This window comes from Taudactylus pleione, unplaced genomic scaffold (assembly GCF_031769625.1).
Source record: "Taudactylus pleione unplaced genomic scaffold, aTauple2 ptg000093l, whole genome shotgun sequence".
In the NCBI taxonomy this organism is placed as follows: domain Eukaryota; kingdom Metazoa; phylum Chordata; class Amphibia; order Anura; family Myobatrachidae; genus Taudactylus; species Taudactylus pleione.
The window spans coordinates 33,068,890-33,091,892 of NW_028284495.1; the positions used below are offsets into that span (position 1 = coordinate 33,068,890).

The window sequence follows — 23,003 nt, forward strand, 5'->3', positions numbered from 1 at the left end:
CGGGTCAGAGCTGCTCTTCTGACGGGATGAGGGGGATCTACACAGTATTAGGCAGGTGGTTTTAATGTTATGGCTGATGGGTATATATACAGATGTGTCCAAATACATTTATCCTCCGTGTGCTACAAGTCGCGTTACACATAATGTTACTGTAGCTGATGGAGGTAGCTACCAACGTTTTGAGGAATTTGTGCAAGGCACTTAGGTTGGTACAAAAATATACTATATCCCGGAAATCCCAACTCTCTACTTTTGTTTCTGTTTGAATCTGCAATAGAATATATCGAGATAGCAACCTTTTACTTTCATTGTGTCCAAGAAAACCTAGTTAAGCTTAATGTGCCGGTCCTACATTTGAATAAATGTATCCCTTCCATTAGTCCCTTTTATGTCATCAGACCCCTTCACATGCCCCTTATATGATATCAGACCTTAACGTGCCCCTTATATGCCATCAGACCCCTTCATATGCTACTTATATACCATTAGATCCCTCCAGATAGCACATATATGCAATCACATATATGCAATCAGACCCCTCCACATCCCCCTTTTATGCCATTAGACCCCTCCAGATGGCCATCATACCCCTTCACATGCCCCATCAGACCATTTCACATGCCCCTTATATACCATCAGACCACCTGCATGTCCCTTATATGCCATAAGACTTTTCCACATGTCCCTTATATGACATAAGACACCTCCACATATCCCTTATATGCCATCAGCCACATTTGCATTGCTCCTTATGTCATCAGACAACTTCACATGCCCCTTATATACCACAAACCAGTCCACCTGCCACTTATATGCCATCATACTTCCACATATGACAGTTACATGCCATCATACACCTCTAGATGTCCATTATATGCCATCATACCGCTCCAGATGTCCCTTGTATGCCAACACACTCCTCCACCTTACCCTTATATAGCATCAGACCCCAATAGAAGTCCCTTATTGCATGACCCTTCCAGATGCCCCTTATATGCCATTAGTCCACTCTAGATACTCCTTAGATGCTATCCAAACCTTTTACATGCCCTTTATATGCCATAATAGTCCTCTAAATGCTCCTTAAATACCATCACACTCCTCCACATGCGCCTTATATGCCATTAGACATCCTCAGATGCCCCTTATATGCCGTCAGAATGCTCCATATGTCCTTTACAATCTACATACCAAAGTCCTCACCAGTTACCTCTGAGACTGGAACTTATGCATAGAAGCGATACAACAAATGTTCCTCCATTGGCCTTTCGATGTCAAAAACAATACTACCAAAACATAGTATTATTCAACACATTACATCATAATGCGTCATTTCTTCAGATTCCCCTTTGCCGCCAGCCAATCAATCACAATCAGTGTCCCTGCTTTGATTCCCACATCAATAAAAACTAACTATTTATTGATGTGGGGAAAACAATCAACACTGCAGTGGAGCTGTATTCATTTAAATGGACAATTAACTTCAGTGGGGTTTCTACAAGCTACAATATTTCAAGACTATAAATCAGTTTTTTTTAAACTAGAACAAAATAACCACACTTTACGTAAGTAACACTACTTACTAGATTACAACATCTTAACTATGATTTCACAATTTAATCATAGAGAAATATAACAAGTCTGACCAATTTTAAACTGAACTAGATTTTTCCCTTCTTTAAAGAAAAAAATTAAATGGTGAATATTTCCTATGGTAACCTGCAAAGGATGGGGATCATAAGGGAAGGGACTTTAAAGGACATTTTGAAAGTATCCTTTAATCAAAATAAGCAATGTCAGAAATAAGTTATGTCAATAAAGCCTACAAGTACAACTTTTAAGCTCAGAATTGTTCAAGAAAACTTTTGATGTTGCAGGACAGAGTCATCTGGTATAAAGTTATAGTATGTCGTTTGCATTTGATAAAATGCTGAAAAGTTCTTTCTCTAAAACTCCTACAAGACAACACTGACAACAAAGTACATCCACTCTTTTAACTTAATTCCTTAGATAATGCTGTAGAGCATGCTAAACTAGGTCACTACATCATAGTACAGCTACTAGAATTTTTGCTTTTGAGCTACACATCATTCAAGCTGCAAACTACACTGAAACATTTAACCAGCATGCAACACTTGATAGAGTATGATATTATACATACACACTGCTTAACGTGGGGTCACAACAAGAGTAACTGCAGAGCAATTCAGACTATTCATTTCATCTGCACTGTTAGATGTAGCTACCTTGAACTGTTCAAACAGCATGAACTTACTTCCATGTAACTTACTGCTACACTGCAAAACAAATTCATAAAATGAAGCTTTCAGTTCTATTAAACCGGGCACATGACCTGCAATGTGTGATATCAAGGAGTAGTGAGAGAGCTCACATTAACTAATATTGATGAAACTGTGTCAGATTGATTAGAATTCTCCACTTCCTTACAGGAACTGTAAATACGCCTTCCAAACACTGTGAAGACTGTTATAACTTAATGTACCATATAAATAGGCCAAATATATGAATTCATAAATCAAGATGAGAAATTCTGGAAAAAAGGGTTATTGTATGAACTGTGCACACTACCATAGTTATAGGCTCACAGTAATATAGACAGTATTGGCTGCATACTCAGCAGTGAACTCCTGATTCAGAACAATATAAGCCCCTCAATTTAAAGTCACTAGATTCTACTTACTCCACAGAACATTCAAGGGTCAAATAGGGACAGAGAGAGTTATATGTGTTATGCATAATGTGCTCTATCTCTTCCGGGATTAATGAATTATACTGGTTCCAGGGAAGCAAAGCCTTTTTTCCATTAAACTGATAGGAGTTTCTCCAACTCCAGTGGACTCTAGTAGCTTTGCACGGCATACAAATTAGAGTTAACAAAGTTTTAGTACACAAATGCGTTTTAGTACACAAATGCATTTTAGTACACAAATGCGTTTTAGTACACAAATGCGTTTTAGTACACAAATGCGTTTTTGTACATGAATGCAACAACATTTGAATAAGGGTCCTTACAAAAATATATTTTTTTGTAGAGAGACCTTTGTGTTTCAATGAAAGGGTTCAGTAAAAAAATATCTCATAGCAGTGATAAATAGAACATTAGGGATATATTTACTAAAGTGAGAGTTTTTAGAAATGGAAATGTTAAGGGGCCTATTCATTAGCAGATGTATTTCTGAGCGATGAAAGACAAAAGATATCCCTTGAAAATTCCGGTGGCTGTGCTGAACGATATCTGTCATGTACATGACAGATTTTGGCAAACGACGAACGATGAACGATATCGCATGATATCATTCAGGGAGTGGATTTTTTTCTCTGCAGCGTGCTGTAGCTGCTGCTAATATCTTTCGTCGTTCATCGTTTACCGCATATAAACTGCCAGATATTTCTAATATTTTATCTGCTAATGGATAGGCCCCTTTACCCATAGCAACCAATCAGATTGTACTTAATATTTAACTAGCAGCTTCTAGAAGATAATAGCTAGAATCTGATTGGTTGCTATGGGCAACATCTCCAATTCTAAAAATTCTCACTAGTAAATTTACCCCCTAGTATGACAGCATTGTCAGAACAAATGATATTGACTAAATTCCAGACAACCACAATGGATCCGGTTAAGTACCTTGTGTATGAAGTCAGTACTGTGAGTATATACAATGCAGTAATCATAATGATCTATTTAGCAGCATTATGAGGTTGGCGCAGCTTTCACTTTCCATTGAGAAATATGTAGCACTCACTGGCTGTGCTTGGATTAAGTGTGCAGATGTTATTGATCAAGTGCACTGGTTTTGATTGCCCTCAGTTGTTGAACAAAGTCTGGAGCTAACATGGAATAATCTATTCTAAAGGAAAGTACATTTCCGTATTCATAGGCCACATGTTTATGCATGGACAGAGAGGACTGGAACACATTTTGGGCACAAAACAAGGGACGGCAGTACCATTAGGTGATGGTAGTCACCAGGAGTGCCAACATTTAATTGGCAGTCATTTAGTATTTTTCTCTTTCCCAATGCCTATGCACTGAGCGCTGCCTGCTCAGGGAATTTAATTAAAAACACCTCCTTCCTCATTGGCTAATAATGAAGTAGGAGGCAGGGTGTGTTTAATACATTCAAGTAACCGTGATCTGCTTCTTGCCATCCACAGTGAGGATGCTGTTCCCCTGTGTGAGTGACAGTGCAACTCCCCATTTCCAGCCTGTTATTGCTACAGGGTAACAGCAGCCAGAGGCAGCACTGAGGCTTCTCCTGCATTGGGTTTACATTAGCTAATCCATCTGCAAATAACCTTTTGCATATCCTTTGCATAACATGATATCCTCGCAGGTGCAAAGTTTGTTATCATTTGGGACTTTGTCATCTGAAGCCTATTAAAGAGTAAATGATAAAATGCAGATACACAAACATTGCGCTTGCAGGCTACACTTTGGAATGCTACATGATTCATGTCGCAATCATCACCTGTGACTCTCAGAGCACCTGAAAGGTAGTGAGCAAACACTTTAATTATAATCATTTATAGCCAAAACCATGTCACACCGGAACAGCATTTTATTTTCTCTTTTCTGTAGAAACCCCCAGCAAAGTGATTTGATTTGCATCCAAAAGCATCACTAGATCAACAATCTTCTTAAAAGGGTTTAACTAACCCAGTTTATTTATAGATTAGTGCTGGCTTTTACAGATTGTGAGATCAAATAAACTGAATGCATTCACATAGTTCCCAATACTGAGAATGACAGTTACATAACATCTCTAAACATTTGGTGGCTGGGTTATTATTCTGCAAACACAGTACAGCAATTACGGATGTTAAATATAGCACTCTTATCTGGACACAACTAAACGTTGGCTATAAGAGCAGGATTATCTACTATCGTGTTGTTCAGCTCTGGGCACTGGGCAGTGTACACAAGCAGATGATTAAAAGAATAAAGACAGAGGGATATGTCAGACGTATTTATCAAACTAAAACATAAACTAGGTTTATTAATAAGACATTTCAAATACTTATACTCTGTAAAACGTAAGGGTTCACTAATATTTTCTCACTGGATGCAGATTCCAAGTTTATAGACAGACTGCTTGACATTTGTCTGAAGTACACATGCAGCTAATAGAATAGAGCAGAAGCCTCAGGAATGAGGTCATGTGCAAGTGACTCATCATGGTTGTAGGGTTTAATAAGCATCAGCTTAGTTCTGTAATATGTTCATCAGCATTACAGCATAAAAATGGAGATGCAAAATATGCAGAGAATCCAAACAGGTCCATGGTATTCCGAATAAGTGGGTATTAGAAGGATTAGCTAAAAGCTAATAGCTCCATCTTGTGAACGCTTTGGAAGGGGTTACTTCTGAACAGCTCACCCCCATAATCGTATTTGGCTGACAAAATTTTCAATGGTCATTTGACACGCTGAGGCTACTAAATAATTTCTATGTTGTCGAAGCCGGATAATTGGCTGAGATAGGATCGGTTTAAATTTAGATCTGCGCGACGCCATTTTGTGAATGGCAATGAGACGCCATTTTGCGACTGGCCGCCCAGCACCATTTTAGTGAAACTCGCCATTATAAGGACATACGGCGATGCTATTATTTAGCATTGTGCGATTCCCATGCAATAAAAAGAAGTTAAAAGTCCTTATCATATAAATACAGACAGTCACTAAAACATATAAAATGATTATCCCTGCAAACCACGTACCATGGTGTATTCCACAAAACACATAGTCGCACAACGCTGACTAGCGTCTTTTCCCAATTTCCCAATATATACACACTGCACACTTACATAAAAGGTTCCCTAGTATTAAAGTGTAATATTCAAGGTTTATTCAGTAATTATTAATGTTGTGAAATAAAAATTATTTGATATCTAAGGTTTAGTACATGGTAAGCAGACCGTGTTTGGTGTTGTACTGATCCACTGTGTCTCAACAGATTTCCGGTATCATCGGTGAGAAAATCGGAACATGCGTCTGCAAACTATGGACTATAGAGAGTTAAAACAGTAAAATGTACTCTGTAATGTTAGCAGCTTAGATTAGCATGCAGTGGGAAAAAGGACACATAGGGCGGTTGGAGGCTGTCTGTGTCTATTTAAATTTATCTATGAACTATCCTGTAACAAAAGCACCTTTAAGAAGAACCAATGGAATCATGTTAAACTTGTCTATTGTATTGCCTATCACTGCAAGAGTATATATGTGCGCTCTCTGACCCCAGTCTTGAGTCTTCTTGCTGTACTGTTGACGGAGGTTTCTAATGCTGATGCCTGTATCTAGGCCCAGAGCGCGTGCGTATGTAATAACTGTACCTTGGGTCTGTATGATTTATTTGCGCTAATTGTATTTAGATCACAGCATGTAACCATCTGTTTTTATATTGAATATCTTTTTGTGCTTTGGAACCACATTCAAAGTCTGAAAACATTTATTTCTTGTGCGACTCATTACGCTGAATAGCGACAATTTTAGAAGGTATAGGAAGGAATATTGTTTAGAAGGTATAGGCAGGAATAGATTTTAGAAGGTATAGATAGGTAGGAATTGATAATGTCTTAGTCCATGGGCTGTCAGAGAGTTGGGTGTCGCAAACAAAGGCTGTGGATGGGAAGGGCCATATAAAGCCCTTGGGCCACCAGTCAGTCAGCCCTGTTCTGTATCAGTAATTTAAATAGAATTAAGTCAACTTAGTTTAGATCTGTAAACTAAAAACAGGAAGTAGTTGGCCACCCGGCGTGCGGGATGCAGACGGTGTGAACACTGGCGCCAAAATCCTGACAGCGTCGGGATTCCCGGCACCAGTATCGTGACCACCGGCATCCCAAAGGTAAGTATCGGCAGTTAGTGTGCTGAGTTAGGGTATGCACTAGGGTGATGGTTAGGGTTAGGCACTAGGAAGGGAGGGTTAGGTTTAGGGTGCGGGGAGGTTGGGTTTAGGCACTAGGGGGGGAGGTTAGGTTTAGGCACCGGGGAGGGAGTGTTAAGATTAGGGTGCAGGGAGGGGGAGGGTAGGCTTAGGCACTAGGGGAGGAGGTTAGGTTTAGGCACCGGGGAGGGAGTGTTAGGTTTAGGGTGCGGGGTGGGTGAGGGGGTAGGTTAGGCTTAAGCACTAGGGAGGAGGTTAAGTTTAGGCACCGAGGAGGAAGGATTAGGGTAGGGGTTAGTGCTACCATACTTACCTATGGGTGTCGGAATTCTGACTTTCAGGATGCCGCTGTTGGTATTCTGACCAACAGCATCCCGACCGCCGACAATCCATACCCAACCACTAAAAACACATTAATTTGCGTACCCAGAATAAAACTTAGAACAGCTACTTAGGCCGCAGTGCTAATAGCTTTACATTTGCCTCATAGATCAATTTAAACACACAAATTAATGTAACAATAGCAATTGATTAAGTGAAAAATATGCATATAAATAGTGTTTTTAATTGTGTGCAAGTGCAGCTCAATATAAGCATAAAATACAATTCCTCTAGTGGAAACAAAAATGACAGTGCTGTGTTTCATTCCCAATCTAAATTAAATAATCTTTTCCCAGAAAAATATATTTTTTTTATTGAGGGACATAAGAAATCAATTATGACCCTATATCTCGCTCAACAAAGAACGCCATCAATCTGCTGCACACTGCAATGCTGACGTCATCATGGTCCACAAGTACATTCACTTACTTTTATTCCAATAAAATGTAAAATCAATTGATGCTATTGGGCTAGTAATGGATTGCAATGGCTGATTAGTACTAACTATCCTATGTATTACATATATGAAGTGGTGGCTCCTTCCCTGCTTGAGGATGAGGGCTGTCCAGTCTGCTGCTTTTTGGTCCTGGACTACAGTGCCCATGTCTCACTGCCTGCCAGCAGGAGTGTATCTAGGGATCCGAGCGCATCTAGCAAGGTAAAGGACTGGCACCCCCTTCCCCCCCATAATTTCAGGAAGTGATTCCAGTAGTAGACCCCCTATGCAGTGCCCCCAGTAGTAGTCCACTCTATGCAGTGCCCCCAGTAGTAGTCCCCTCTATGCAGTGCCCTCAGTAGTAGTCCCCGCTATGCAGTGCCCTCAGTAGTAGTCCACCCTATGCAGTGCCCCCAGTAGTAGTCCCCTCTATGCAGTGCCCCCAGTAGTAGTCCCCTCTCTGCGGTGCCCCCAGTAGTAGTCCACTCTATGCAGTGCCCCCAGTAGTAGTCCCCTCTATGCAATGTCCCCAGTAGTAGTCCACCCTATGCAGTGCCCCCAGTAGTAGTCCCCCTTATGCATTGCCCCCAGTAGTAGTCCCCCTTATACAGTGCCCCCATTAGTAGTCCCCCCTATACAGTGCCCCCAGTAGCGGCTACCCCCCACATAACATGCCCACAGCAGGGGCCCCCACTATAAAGTGCGCCCAGTAGCGGCCATCCCCCTCCAAGGCCAAGCAGCCGCTGGCATTTGCTGGTTGCTGCCTGGTACAATGAATAAAGGTTTTTTTAAGACATGTCGTGCGTGACGTCATAAAGTCACATATGCTGTTTTGCTGCACTGTCAGACTGAGGAGCTGGTCACAGCGCGAAGGGCACAGCCACAGTTAGATGGTAAATATCCATGGGCTGCGGGGGCTGGATGCAGGGGCCAGGGGCTGGAGAGACAGAAGGGGGGCTGGCTGGGGAGAAAGAAGGGGGGATGACTGATGAAACATAAGGGGGCTGGCTGGTCAGACAGAAGGGCGGCTGGCTTGGTAGACAGAAGTGGAGCTGCCTAATGAAACAGAAGGGGGTGCTGGCTGATATAATATAAGTGGGCTGGCTGGTGAGACAGAAGGAGGGCTGGATGGTGAGACATAAGGGTCCTGGCTGGTGAGAGAGAAGGAGGACTACCTGATGAAACAGAAGAGGGTTGGCTGGTGAGACAGAAAGTGGGCTGGCTGGTGAGACAGAAAGGGGGCTAGCTGATGAAACATAAGGGGGGTGGCTGGATTGGTATCCAGGGGCCTTCCTTCCAATTATATTATATCCATCGTAGTTTTTTTTATATTAAATTAATTTCTATTTTAATTTTTTTTGTTCTTAACGTTATAAATACAGAGTGTAATTATTCAGAAAATATATAGGGGGCGCCTATCCATTACATTGTCAGGGGTGTTTGGTCCGCTAGATACACCCATGACCCCGAGTACATGGAAGTTTACAAATAAAAACAGGAGGAAAACTATACAGGAGGACTGAAAAAGACAACAACTCAAAAACAAGGAGGACTGCGAAAAGGGCAAAGGTGTTCGAAGTCATAATCAAACCATGGCCTTTATTTTACTAGAGGGGATGAGACAGATACATAATATGGGAACTCATAACTTCTACGGGAATTAGATATCTTTAGTAAAGGGAGGGGGAACTAGACATTTCCAAAATTGTGCCAAATGCCGACTTAGTCGCAGAAAGAATGTCACCCATGACATATCTGCTATGTTAAGGAATATATGAGGGGTAATGATGAAAGAGGGCAATTTCAGGATCAGAAGGAAGCTAAATGCTTACAACCAACTTCATCCATAGGTGTTGGATAGCAGGGCAGTCCCAAAACATATGAAGTAAGCTTCCAACCACACCACAGTTCCTGCAACAATACTGCTAAATACCAGAGTAGCATGTATGAAGTTTATCTTGGATGATATACAACCTATGAACCACCTTAAGAAGCAGTCCACAAGGCTCCCTGACAGTTCAGGTTTTAGAGACATCAATGGTTGAGCACAGGTGATAAAATCAAATTGACTGAGGTACTAATTAAGTCATCTGTGCTCAACCATGGATACCTCTAAAACCTGAACTATTGAGGAGCCTTGAGGACTGCATTTGGGAACCTCTGGTTTATACACAAGGAAATACCCTATTTAAAGCATCATCCAACAGACATTTTGCATTTGTTCCTGAAGAAGGAAATAGCAGCCGATACGCATTGGATGCATTAAACTACATTTCCCAGAATACCCCCAATTTCCACTTCCGGTCTCTCTAAGTGCAGCACACCGCTTCCAGCCTGCATTGGGTACCCATACTGAGGGCGTAACAAGGCACATACGCCGGACCATCTCCACACAGACCAAGTTTCCTCCCGAGTGAGTAGAGCCACCTAACAGTGACGGTAGATGGAGGAGGACCACGTGACCTCACGGGAGCATGGGACACGAGCCGAATAGAGAGCGATCCACCCATCCATCTGGAGTCACACAACAGAGAAGGAAGCAAGTGTCATAAAGAAATGGTAAGTTGTCGGACCGGAGGGCACAGGACGCCGCCCCTCCAGAGCACAACACCTGGAACTATTTGCATTATCTTAATATCTACTTAATCAGATCTCATATGAACTCTAGCCACTCACTTTCCGACTAGATAACTGTTGGAAACAGAGTGACTGACCGGTTCCCTTCAATACATTAGCAGTGGTTCAACACTCTACCCCTGGACAATACAACCTCCTAATCAGGAAGGTGAACCCTGACTATAATCCCACATATCCCCACTATTTCTCCCCCCCCCTCCCGTTTGCATTTTCCCACAGGTAGCACTGTGACTATCCTGAGAACCTAGAATTTATCTGCTATTTATGTACCCGTATGTATTCTTAATAAATACCTTTGACATAACACTCTGGTTATTAGTGTACATCTCCATATGAGCAAGATTTTCCAACACTCATGAAACCGCAGGTATTTGAGATGTATTATTATTTATGGTGTACAATAGGAATTGGGATAGACCCCTGAATACCAGCAGCTGTTACATCAGATCAAGGGTGCGCAGGTTCTAACGACTACTTATTAACTGTCCATCAATGTGCCCACTGCCCACCAATGTAGCACTGTCCACCATGATCTTACTGTCCACCAATTTATATAGGATGACTTGTGACCGCTGGCCACCAATGTATTAAGCTCTGTCCACCAATGTATATAGGATGTATATTACTGGCCACCAATGTTTACCACTGTCCACCAATGTATACAGGGTGGCATTTTAACCCTGACCCCTTTGCACTGTCCACCTATGTAAAGCACTATCCTCCAATGTATATAGGATGTTATTTTATCACTGTCCACCAATGTAAATCATTGGCCACTTATGTAAAGGACTGTCGTATAATGTATATAGGGTGTCATTTTATCACTCTGCACCAATGTAAATCACTGGCCACCTATGTAAAGCACTGTCCTACAATGTATATAGGGTGGCATTTTAACCCTGAGACCTGTGCACTGTCCACCTATGTCAAGCACCGTCCTGCAATGTACAGTATATAGGATGCCATTTTATCACTGTCCAGTAATTTAAAGCACTGCCCATCAATGTATCTTGGATGTGGCCGCCAATATCACTGCTGGCCACCAATGTATATAGCATGACATGTTACAGCTACACACCGATTGCCACTGTTCACCAATAAATTTATGTTTCCATTATTTCTGGTTAAATAATATTATGTTCATTTTAAACTTATTTACATTTTTATTACAAAAAAAATATTAATGTAATGCTTTCCAAATGTAATTATTTTTTGAAAAAGGCAGCAAATTGGTAATGTATTCAGGCAGATCCCCATTTCCTGGTGACAATGACGGTGTACAGGCCACATTTATCTACTTATAATAATCTCCATTATTAAGATCAATATCCATTACTGTTTATTTTTTTATTCTGTGTACAGTTTATTAGATTATATGTTTCCTGGATAATTTGTTTTATATTAATGTTTTTTTTATCTTTTTTTATTTAAAGATATGACTGGTACCAAGAATAAAGAGTTCTGGACAGGATTCATCAAATTGTACCAGGCCAATGAGTGCCTCAGGAGGGTCAAAAGCAAGGACTACTCCAATAGAGACAAATAGAATCAGGCACTTGAGAAGCTCGTTATGTACAGTAAAGCCACGAGAGTGATGTTGACATTGCCTGGGTCAAGACGAAGAGCCAGAATTTAAGAACTGTATTCATGAAGGAGAACAAGAAATATGTAGATTCTCAACATTCGGGAGCAGAGGTGGATGAAGTCCAGAAGCCGAAGTTATGGTACTATGACCTGCTCAACTTGAAAACTGGAAAAAGAGCCAAAGAGGCAGTCACGGTGTTCGCTGGAGCCAGAGGTCCTCGGACAGGAATGGTGTGCAAACACACCATTTAAAAAAAAAATATATATATATAATATATATATTTATATATTTTTTTTAAATATAATTTATAGACAAATAGATAATATTTGAGAAGGGTGTATGTGGTTAATGTGTCCATGTTGACCAGCAATTACATTTAATTTTCTATAATGCAATTGATAAATATTTAATAGGTGCTGATTAACATTTACAAATTTTCCACTGGCTCACTTCTCCACTCTTGTCACTGTTTAGGCTTTTACTTTCCTCAACATTTCATATTGGATTTTTGTTTTTTGTTACGTAATTTCATATTATGAACTAAAATTTATTTTCCTTCCCAGTTTGTCATTTCGGACGTGGATCCTCTGACCAGTGAGTTCACAGAAGGGTCGAGTCTGAAATCATGAATCTTTAAAAGCTAGCTCAAAGAAGCAGATGGTGGCCTCCAAGACTCCCACTTCTGGACCATCTAGGAGTGACCGATTTTTACAACAGGCTGAGGAGGTTCTTCAGAAGCAAACTTGGTTTTTGGTATGAACATCGCCAACGAAATGCACGCCATGCCGCCAAAACAGGTTGTGCATTTGAAGTGGTTGTTATATAACTCTATGGTACTAGCTCTTCAAGGACAATTAAATGAAGATATTAATGTAGGGTTATATCCTTGGACGCAGCCCACCCCATCCGCCTAAGGCAATTTCCCTGTCCCATATCACCAAATCACAAACCGGCGTATCCCCCAATGCCAATTCCTCCTCCATCACATCCCCACACCTATCATGCGTCGCTTAGCCCCACGCCACCACCTCCCTTTCCCGAACCTCCTGAGTGGTGTGCACTCAGCAAACCAATCTTTAAAGGCATGCCATCTGATAATTTTCCATGTTAGGGTTAGCTAACCTAAACCTTTAATATTGAATCTAAACAAAAGCATTCTGGATAATCTATGATGCTTTCTCTTCCAAACAAAGGTTGAGGAGATTGCATAAAATTGGTTTGGGAGCTGCATGGAGGAGTAAAGGGGATGGAGAAAAAAAGATACAGCATTTTGGGATGGAACATTATTTTCACTGCAGATAAATGACCCAGCCACAAGATTTCATATTTAACCCAAGATTTAGTAAGTGCAATAAACTGTTTTAAGAGAGGGGGGTAGTAGTGGATAAATCTGCAGGAATGTGAATACCCAAGTATTTTAGCGTAGAACATTGCCAATTATATAGATAGGTAAGAAATTGCAGGGAATCTTGGACAATATCTTTTGACAGGAAATCAGACTTAGACTAAATTAGTTTATAATATAACAGTATGAATAGCTGGTTACAAAGGCTCGGGATGGTTGATAAACAACAAAAATAATTTGCAAGTAAGCGTACTTTATGGTGTGAGTCACCAATAATAGACCCTGCGATCAAATGATTTGAGCATTAGCTTCATGGCTAGAGCAAAGACGAGTGGCAATAGAGGGCACCCCTGCCTGGTCTGGTTAGTTATGGCAAAAAGTGAGAAGAGGAACCCACTGCTGAATCCCGGGCTGATGAATTTAAATACAAGGTGCAGATTGCCTTTAATAAGAATCATTTAATACCAAACCTTACAAGAACTTTAGCTATATACCCATAGTGCAGTCTGTAAAAGGCTTTTTCAGCATTGAGAGAGAGCAGGAGCAAGGCTTCAGGATTGCGGGCATGGGATGCCACCTAGTATTGTCAGGGGCTTGTCGACCCAACACAAAGCCAACATAATCCTGAGAAACTAGCTGGAGAGAATTGGGTTTAATCTGTAAACCAACACTAGCAAACATTTTGATGTTGGTATTAAAGAGGGCTACAGGACAATAATTGTGACAGACCGTCAGATCCTTTCCTGGCTTTGGAATCGTTATATTAAGGGGGAAAATTTACCTTGGGTGGTAGTATTGTATAAGATAGTTAATATGGGTACCAGATCTGCCTGAAAAACAGTAAGAGTTGTTAGTGAAACCAACTGGGGCCTTATTTTTGTTTAAAGAATTGATGGCAACACTAACCTCGTCAGCAGTATATTCAAAACAAAGGGCATTTGCGTCCTCCAGGGATATTGTAGACAGATCCAGCAACTCTAAAAATGCTTTAATGGTCTGATCAGGTAGGTTGTGGGATGTATTGAAGCTATAGAGCACATCATTGTAAGAGGCAAATTGATATGCAATATCTATGGGGTTCGAAAACCTGAACCCCACTGCGCCGGGCTTCTGACCGGCGTAGGGATTTAAGCACCGGTAATCGGAGCATTGGAAACCAGACAGCCTGGATGCCGAACGCATACCCCAAGAAGGACCCCACTTATACTCGGGAATAGACCAGAACTGAGGTTTGATACCTTATTCCTCTTACATTTCCTAAACACAACAATATATTTATTTATTGTTAAGGAATGCTGGTATTGTAAGGTAAACCTGTGCAAACCTGTAAATGACTGATGACCCCCAATTCCTTTCTAACTTTTCTGAATTTACAATACATACACAATTTTATGAATGAGTTTTACAGATAATTCTATACCGGCACCTATAGGTTGATGTCTACACCTGTGGCAATGATAATGTGCTTTTTTCTGAAACAAATAAGACATGATAACTAGGGGTGAGCGGGTTCGGTTCTACTCGGTTCCGTTCGGTTTTAAAAACCGAATCTTATTGGCTATCCAAAACTCGTGACAGCTGATAGCCAATAAGATTCGTTTTTTAAATCCGAACGGAACCAAGTAGAACCGAACCCGCTCACCCCTAATGATAACTAAAGCAGTTCTCTGTTACATTCTATCCAAGTCACATCATTTTTATACCATACTCTATTTAACAACATGACTTGCAATAAAGGTGATAATTTCCCCTTAATCACTTGAGCTGCAGTCTCAGACCTTATAATTGAGTCATCTCAATGCTGTGAACAACCCATAGCATAAGAATGGAGTCCAATTATTTGTACAAAGCGACTGCCAGATAATTCAGTATAAAAGTTATGTACAGTACAAACGACACATACAATCTATCTAATATACAGACATCTATAATGGCCAGTACTATCCCATCAACCTATTTTTCAAACAGTTAATGAATCAACATGAGTTGGTAAACAAAATGAAAAGTTCAATAATATGTTCAACTCAACTATTGCTGGGTACACATTGGCCAATATATTGGCCGATCAATTGATCGGCCAATATATCTGCTGGCCGTCGACCAGTGTGTACACACTATATGTCTGTGAACCGCGTCGTTCGCAGACATATCGCATTGGCTGTGCTGCACAACCGATGGACAGATATGTCTGCAGACCAGAGAGACAGCCGTGGGGAGGGGGGTAGCCCCGCCACGCCTCCCTGCCAGCGGGACCCGCGGTTGCCGGATAGATGGCTGTTCAGTGTGTATGAACGACCATCATCTACAGATATATCTGCAGATCACTTGATCTGCAGATATATCTTTCATGTGTGTACCCACCTTAATAATCCAACTGTTTTTGTTGAAATACTGTCATTCAAAAGGACTGGATTAAAACGGCTTTATAGGCGCTTCTCTACCCTTGTTCTCAGGTTTTTTTTATTTTGTCTATCTTGTCTGACACATGTTTTATATACGCCCTGTGTTCCCCACTGTCTGGCACTGATAATAATAGTGTGAATTGGGTAGGTATCATAATTGTACTACTAAAGCCTAACAAAATGCAAAATGTCTTTTTGTTCTGGCAGATCTAAATTGTAATGTGTGGCTCCTTCCTAGACAATCAAAGTTTTGGTTGCATTTGAATTTGATATAGGGGGTTGGTACATTCTGATAACCTGTACATACAGTTTCCAGTGCATCACTGGCAGATCCAGGGAGGTGGGGGTGGGGTGGGCGATCGAAGCGATTTCACACACACACACACACACACCCTGTCCCCTCCCGCCCCTTGTAACACTTCCCTCCTGTCTACAGCTGTTGACTCTAGCACAGGGGTGGGCAAAAAGCGTCCCTCCAGCTGTTGTTGAACTGCACATCCCCAGCATGCCTTGCAACAGTTTTAGCATGACCAAATAGCAAAACTGTGGCAGGGCATGCTGGGATGTGTAGTTCTACAACCGCTTGGGGGCAGCTTATTGCCCACCCCATCTCTAGCAGCAGTGTACAGGTGTGCGCCACATCAAGGCAGGGAAAGAGCAGCCTCCTTCCCCAGAACAGTACACAGCAGCAGCAGACTCTGCTCTCTCCCTGCCCTGATGTGCCGCACGGAGCACACCCGTGCTCTGCTGCTAGAACCAACAGTTGTAGAGGAGGTGTTACGGATGGGAAGGGGGGATTTGTGGCGATTGCCCCCTTCCCCCACCACTGCAGTGCATCCTCATCATATTAGATAATCTAATCAGATGTGTGCAAATAATTATTGTACGCGTGTAGCCTAATTCAATCAAGATCCGAGTCGACTGCATTGCATTAATTTTATTCAACTGGATTATAACATGTTACCACCATTAAATAGATGTATTGGACTCTGCTAATTTACAAGATTGGATTGCTTTCTATTGTTTATTCCATTAGTCTAAAGCCAGGTACACACTAGACGTTAGATATGTCATACAATCCGGCGGATCAGACCGATATATCGTCCACATTGGGCAGTGTGTACGCGGTATGTCGCTGACGATTCACGCTCCTACACGTCGTCACCGACATCTGGGTCCAACGGGCGATATTGTCAATGAGCACCATGCTGCCAAAATCAGCATGGCCCTCGCTGTCGTTTCGGCGCTACCGACATAGAAATGTGTACGCACTTGCCTATGCCGGCACCAGCATACGACATTGTGCTGGGTACACATCGTTAAGTGTGTACCCAGCTTTAGTTCCTGGAAGAAAAGTTGTCTGGAACACACAGATGATTGCTTATGAACTAAAGAATGCCTTTCTGAATCTTAATCAAATAAGAAATTTTTATACGGAAAAGCGCTGCCCTAACACTTTACATCATTCAATTTACAAGAGCAGAATTAGTGCGATAAAACTTTGCTGTTAATATTGGTGTCACACTAGTAGTATACATGTAAATGACTGTTCTCTTACCTCTACTTCACATGAATATTCAGAGCCATCAAGAAGTATGACTTTAGCCGGCATGTTTTGGGGTCTTTTGGCAGATTTTAAAGGAGACTTTGAAAGTTTGCTGGAAACTGATTTTTGAGAAACTTTGTCGTCTTCAAGTTGTTGATACTCAAGTTGTTTTGCAGCAGCAGCTTCTTTATCCCAGTCTTTGTCCGAGTTCTGTAAAAGACAAAATGACTAGATCAGGTTTCTCTCAGATTGTGTGAAGGAGTTATCATGATCCTGGTGCAGGTGTCACAGACACCACCCACGTCTAACCTTTCAGGCAGAGGACAACTAAACAATGCAGCATTCTCTGCTGAAGTAAAACATCTAAGCTACCAATGTAATAAATAAAGCTAAACCCAAATGCTCCAACATGACCAATTTTGTAGTTTTATCTCACAGATTTATTTTAGCCTTCCTCACTTTGCTTCATTCAGGCAGTTAGATTTACAATATAACATTCTGCAAAAGCATCCAAAACACTAAATTTTCAGCTAAAATGATACAAAGATGCATTTGTATGAGAGAAAAGGAAAAAATCAGATTAAAGCATACTTAAGAAAAATAGATTCAGACGCCAAGCTCTATTGGTGTAACAGAAACTTAATGCTGCTCCCACATCATAAGGGGTGATCAGTCCCTCCAAAGTTACAAAGAATATGCAGAAAACAGTGGAAGTGCAATTAAGCTCTGTGACAATTTAACTTCAATGAATGTGCCCCAACTTATTTAAAACAATTCAATAGGGATTATAAATGAAAAACAGCCAATATGAAAAATATACATTAATTAATATATTAAAGGGGAGTGTTATTGTTATTATTGTTATTTTATTCATTACTGCATCATATGCATTAAATTCTAATAAATAATATATTAATACATGTATATTTTTCATATTGGCTGTTTTTAATGTATAATCCCTATTGAATTGTTTTAAATAAGTTGCTGCACATTAATTGAAGTTAAATTGTCACAGAGCTTAATTGCGCTTCCACTTTTTTCTGCATATTCTTTAATGCATATTTGCCTACTATATTTACCTGCCCCTCACATTCCAATGCCTCAAACTGAGCCGATAATGACTTCATAACGGTCCCTGTCCTGCCAATTTCACTAAGAAGTGGGCAAGATGTGTGAGGACAACCTGCTCTTTGGGAAGGCTGTGCGGTCTCCCTGAAATTTTAGAGTCTAAAACGCTTAAACAAGTATTAATTAAACTAATTACATGACTAATATGGGAAATACGTTAAATCTTTGAGAGCACAACAAAGTGATAACACAGCCACATTAAATTCTCTTCCCTAGCTCTTGTCCTCTCAGCACTACCAACTCCATCTTCTTTGGAATAACTCGTCTTCCTGTCAGAGATGATACATTCCTGAGTGCTCGGTCAACCATACCACTACCCTGCAGATGCCACTCTCTTACCTGCATGAAATTGAACTCTGTCAAGCACTTTGTGACCAGAAACCCCACAGTATTGACAATATTTACCTAATTTATCATATGCAACAGAATTGTATGAGTGGCTTTAGCAAAGAAACTTTTTTTTTCATATTTTTACTTGTTATAAACTTATTGTATCTAAGAATGATAAAAAAAATATATATAGATATGTACAGGTTGGCTATGCGATCCTGACGCACACAAAGCCGGCGGTCGGAACCCCGTGCCGGAACCTCGATGGCTGAAATCCCTGTTGGTAAGTAATTTAACCCATCCCCTAACTCTACCCCACCTTTCCTGCAGCCTAACCTTAACCCTCCCCACCCGCAGCCTAACCCTAAACCCCCCCCTGCAGCCTAAACCTAACCCTCCCCCCCTGCAGCCTAACCCTCTCCTTCCACAGCCTAACCCTAACTCTTCCCCTAGTGCCTAACCCTAACACTTACCATCAGGATGGAAGCTGCCGGGATTCTGACCCCTGTCCAGATTCTTGCACCGGTATTGTGAGCGCCGGCATTCTGTACGTCGGGATGCCAAATACATCCCATATGAACAATGGCAATAGTAAAAAAAAATATTGGCCGCCCATTTCCTAATTCACATCTACCAATTACTCAAGATTTGCAAAGCTAACTTATAGCTGAAAAACAATAGTTAAACTAATCTGGTTCTCTGCAGCACTAAGTCAATCATCGTAAAAGAATGGAAAGTGAAAGCCTGGATTAGAATGCATATAATGTGTTACAACACGTGTGTGCTGAAGTTACCAACTCACAAGTAGATAAGGTTAAAACAGCTCAATGAACGCTTATTTTGTACCAGACACCTGAGGTAATAACAACCATTTGCAAATAGCCTTGCCAATTGGGGGATATTATTTTTCTAACATAATTGTGTCTGCAGATCTCTTAAGGAATTACTGAAATGCTTCTGACAGAAAATGTGCAATGTTTTACTGACACATGTCACAACATTGCATTTGAACATAGTGTGTAAGTGTTCATATAAAATGGTGACAGTTCAGGTAATATGTAATTCAGGATAAATTACTACTGACTGCATTTACATCCCAGCATCAGCAGTGGACAACTGGTAGAACGCTTCCCAGGGACTTTATCTCATTATCACGTGTCACAGGTATTTCCATGTAACGTTATGGTGAAAATCTAGATTTTCAAACACCTGTTTTTCATTTGTGTCCAAAAAACCCTCAAAGACATTTGCGAGTCTTTACACCTTCCCCAGATACCTGTCTCATAATTCTTCTTCCAAAATATTCTCTGACAATGAACGACTAGAAGCTGAGCATGTATTTACAATTATCCAGCTCTTTTATGATATCCAAATTCAAATGAGTAGGTTTTGTACCTGTCATATCTCCCGAAAAGATGTTCGTTCCTGCTGGGGAGGGGGGGGGACTTACAAAACATGTGAGACAAGTGTTATATTTTGTTACAGAAGACTTTTTCGCTCAGAAAGGTTTAATTAGCTTGCTCAGAAATCATTCATGGCCTTAGCCTGATGATCTGTAATATTTTTCTCTAGCAGGTGTTGGTAATTAAATTTGGAAAGTCATTAAATACCGTAGACTTTGAGTAAATGACATAAGAGCATTTTTCTCATTTCAAATTGTGCTCCAAAGCAATCACTATTAATGTGCTCAGGATGAAGCATTGTTTCTCATCTTAGAGAATGGAATTGTAATATTTCTGTAAAAAGACCAAACTTTTGTGTGTATGTGGAACACATGACAGACATGTTTCAGGACATTAAGATTACAACATTTTCTTGTTAGATTCGAAAATAAAAACTACTTGAACAGTAGGAACAAGTGAGTAGGACAGAGAAATTAATCATGTATTTTGTTCAGATCTGTGCTACGTATTGTATTGGTAATGTAGACAGTGAATGCAAATAAGCATATAAGTCAATTGTTTGCTTACTTACCTTAATTCCTTACAGAGTTCTTGCATACCACTTGGTGTGCATCTAAAAGACTGCTCAACTGGACGAGCCTTTAGTCATCATCAATATGTTCATCTTACAGCATGATATATACAGCAAATGCATGCTGCAACCCAATGCAACCTACCTGTGATGACATATGATAGATTTATTGTATATTAGATTAATAAAATCAAAATATTGGAATGGATTCTACTTGTGGCACGCAATGGGGGTGCAGACTGGACAGGCTGTCATCTTCAGAGGGAGTGACATCAAATTCCGGCTCCTCCTCGGTGACAGAAGACGGGTGCTACAGTGTGACATTCTCCTGCAACACTCAGCTCCTGTCACAGAGAAGTCGACAGTACAGGCACCAGCTTCCGGTGGCAGCCCAGCATCACTGAGGATGCCCAGCATCACTGAGGATGCTGGGCACGACCAATGAGGTATTTCTGTTGCGCTTCATCTGAGACTTTGTATGTGTTTAAAACTTATTACTATGCATGTAAAGTTGCAGCCCAGCATCTCTAATATACTTTGAGTTGATGTTTCGCCGCTTCTGCATTGCGAACAAGATGCAAAATTTAGAGAGAACAACTGTACGCCACTCCTCTCAGAGTGTCTCAGTCGCACTGGGCGTCTCGCATTGTATAGCTTATAGATGCTAGGTGTATGAAGACACATCTGTAGCATTAAAAGGTTGTTAAATGGAGTAATTAGATGTCTGATAAATCTTGTCCAACCACTGTCATCTACAACATTTCCATGTAGAACGTTATGAAAGACTGCAGATTTAGTTAGTTATAGGTGTAGGGGAATGGAAAACGGAAATTATAGCAGCAACACATAAAGATGTGTCCACATACATCTTCGGTGATCGCGCTGAGTGAAAAAAATTGTGAGTCCCGGGGAGTAGGGAGGGGGCAAGGGTAGATAGCAGCTGGCGCCGTACTGGGGGGCAAGGAGGTGGTTAAGGGCTTTTACTGGTATTGCACAGAAGGGTCCCATCACACTGGCAGTACCCTGGCACTGCACAGAAGGCTCTCACCATACACTGGCAGCACCCTGGCACTGCACAGAAGGCTCTCACCATACATTGGCAGCGCCCCGACACTGCACAGAAGGTGCCCATCACATACTGGCAGGACTCTGGCACCACACAGAAGGGTCCCACTACACAATAGCACCACCGTGGCATTGCACAAAAGGGTCCCACCACACACAGGCAGCACCCTGGCACTGCACAGAAGGCTCTCACTATACACTGGCAGCACCCTGGCACTGCACAGAAGGCTCTCACCATACACTGACAGTACCCTGGCACTGCACAGAAGGCTCCCATCACATATTGGCAGCCTGGCACCACACAGAAGGGTCTCACTACACAATAGCACCACCCTGGCATTGCACAAAAGGGTCTAACCACACATGGGCACAACAGAGCAGGGTCCCACCACACACTGGGAAATTAGGGTCCCAAAGCACAATGGAGAACACTTGGTGCAACATAAGAGGCCTCAGCTCGCCCTGGTACCCCCATGTACCACACAGTAAAGCAACACTACCACTTTGGCACTACACATCAAAGAACTGCCCCACCTCACACTGGCAGCCCCAGGTAAGACAGTGGGCACCAATTAACACAGGATGTGGCCCTGGAGGGCGGCTACTCACAGTCCAGTTGCTTTTTCTTGGGGCAATCTCGTGGTTGGTGGCCTTGCAGACGATCCTGCTATAATCCGTGTTGCTCTGGTCAGACATTGTGGCTCCGGTCGGGGGTCTAACATGAAGAGGATGGGGCCCGGGAGACCCTGCCGCCCGTGGCCATTGGCTGGGAGACACTGATGGAAGTCACTGGGCCAGCAGCTGCGGCACGCACACAGAGCGTCCTGCAGGACACGGGTACTTTTAAAAACTGGGTCCCTTAATGCCTGTAGCGTGCAAATACCCGCTATAGCACGTATTTTGTGATCTTACTACCTTGTGTGTTAGAAAAAAGAGGGAGCCAAAGCGCTGTATGAGAGCAGCTGGTGAAAGGGGGTGTCAGCCCCAATAAGGAATATATAATACAGAAATAGGATACCAGCGCTATAATGATATTATTTTAAGGGATTATTAATAATAATAATAATAATAATAATAATAATAATAATAATAATAATAATTAAGATGGGCGGTTTCTCAGTAAATGCATACAAATTTATTACAATAAAAAACATATATCATATAAAGGACAAGAAATATAAAATAATGATAATAATTAGACCACTGGGTATAGAATAAGATCGCTTAGGACAACCATATAGGAAACTTTCCAGTCTCAGAAAATGTT

The 23,003-nt window shown here is 41.4% G+C and overlaps 1 protein-coding gene across 17 annotated transcripts in view; it reads right to left on the minus strand.

Moving 5' to 3' along the window:
• Positions 1–23,003, minus strand: part of EPB41L3 (erythrocyte membrane protein band 4.1 like 3) — a 311,810-nt gene that overhangs the window by 99,012 nt on the left and 189,795 nt on the right. For all 17 annotated transcript variants that reach the window (XM_088469653.1, XM_088469659.1, XM_088469657.1 and 14 more), the window contains exon 3: positions 17,252–17,449. In XM_088469653.1, coding sequence (XP_088325779.1) covers positions 17,252–17,305 — 54 coding nt within the window. In that variant the 5' untranslated portion in view covers positions 17,306–17,449. The remainder of the gene's footprint in view (positions 1–17,251; positions 17,450–23,003) is intronic.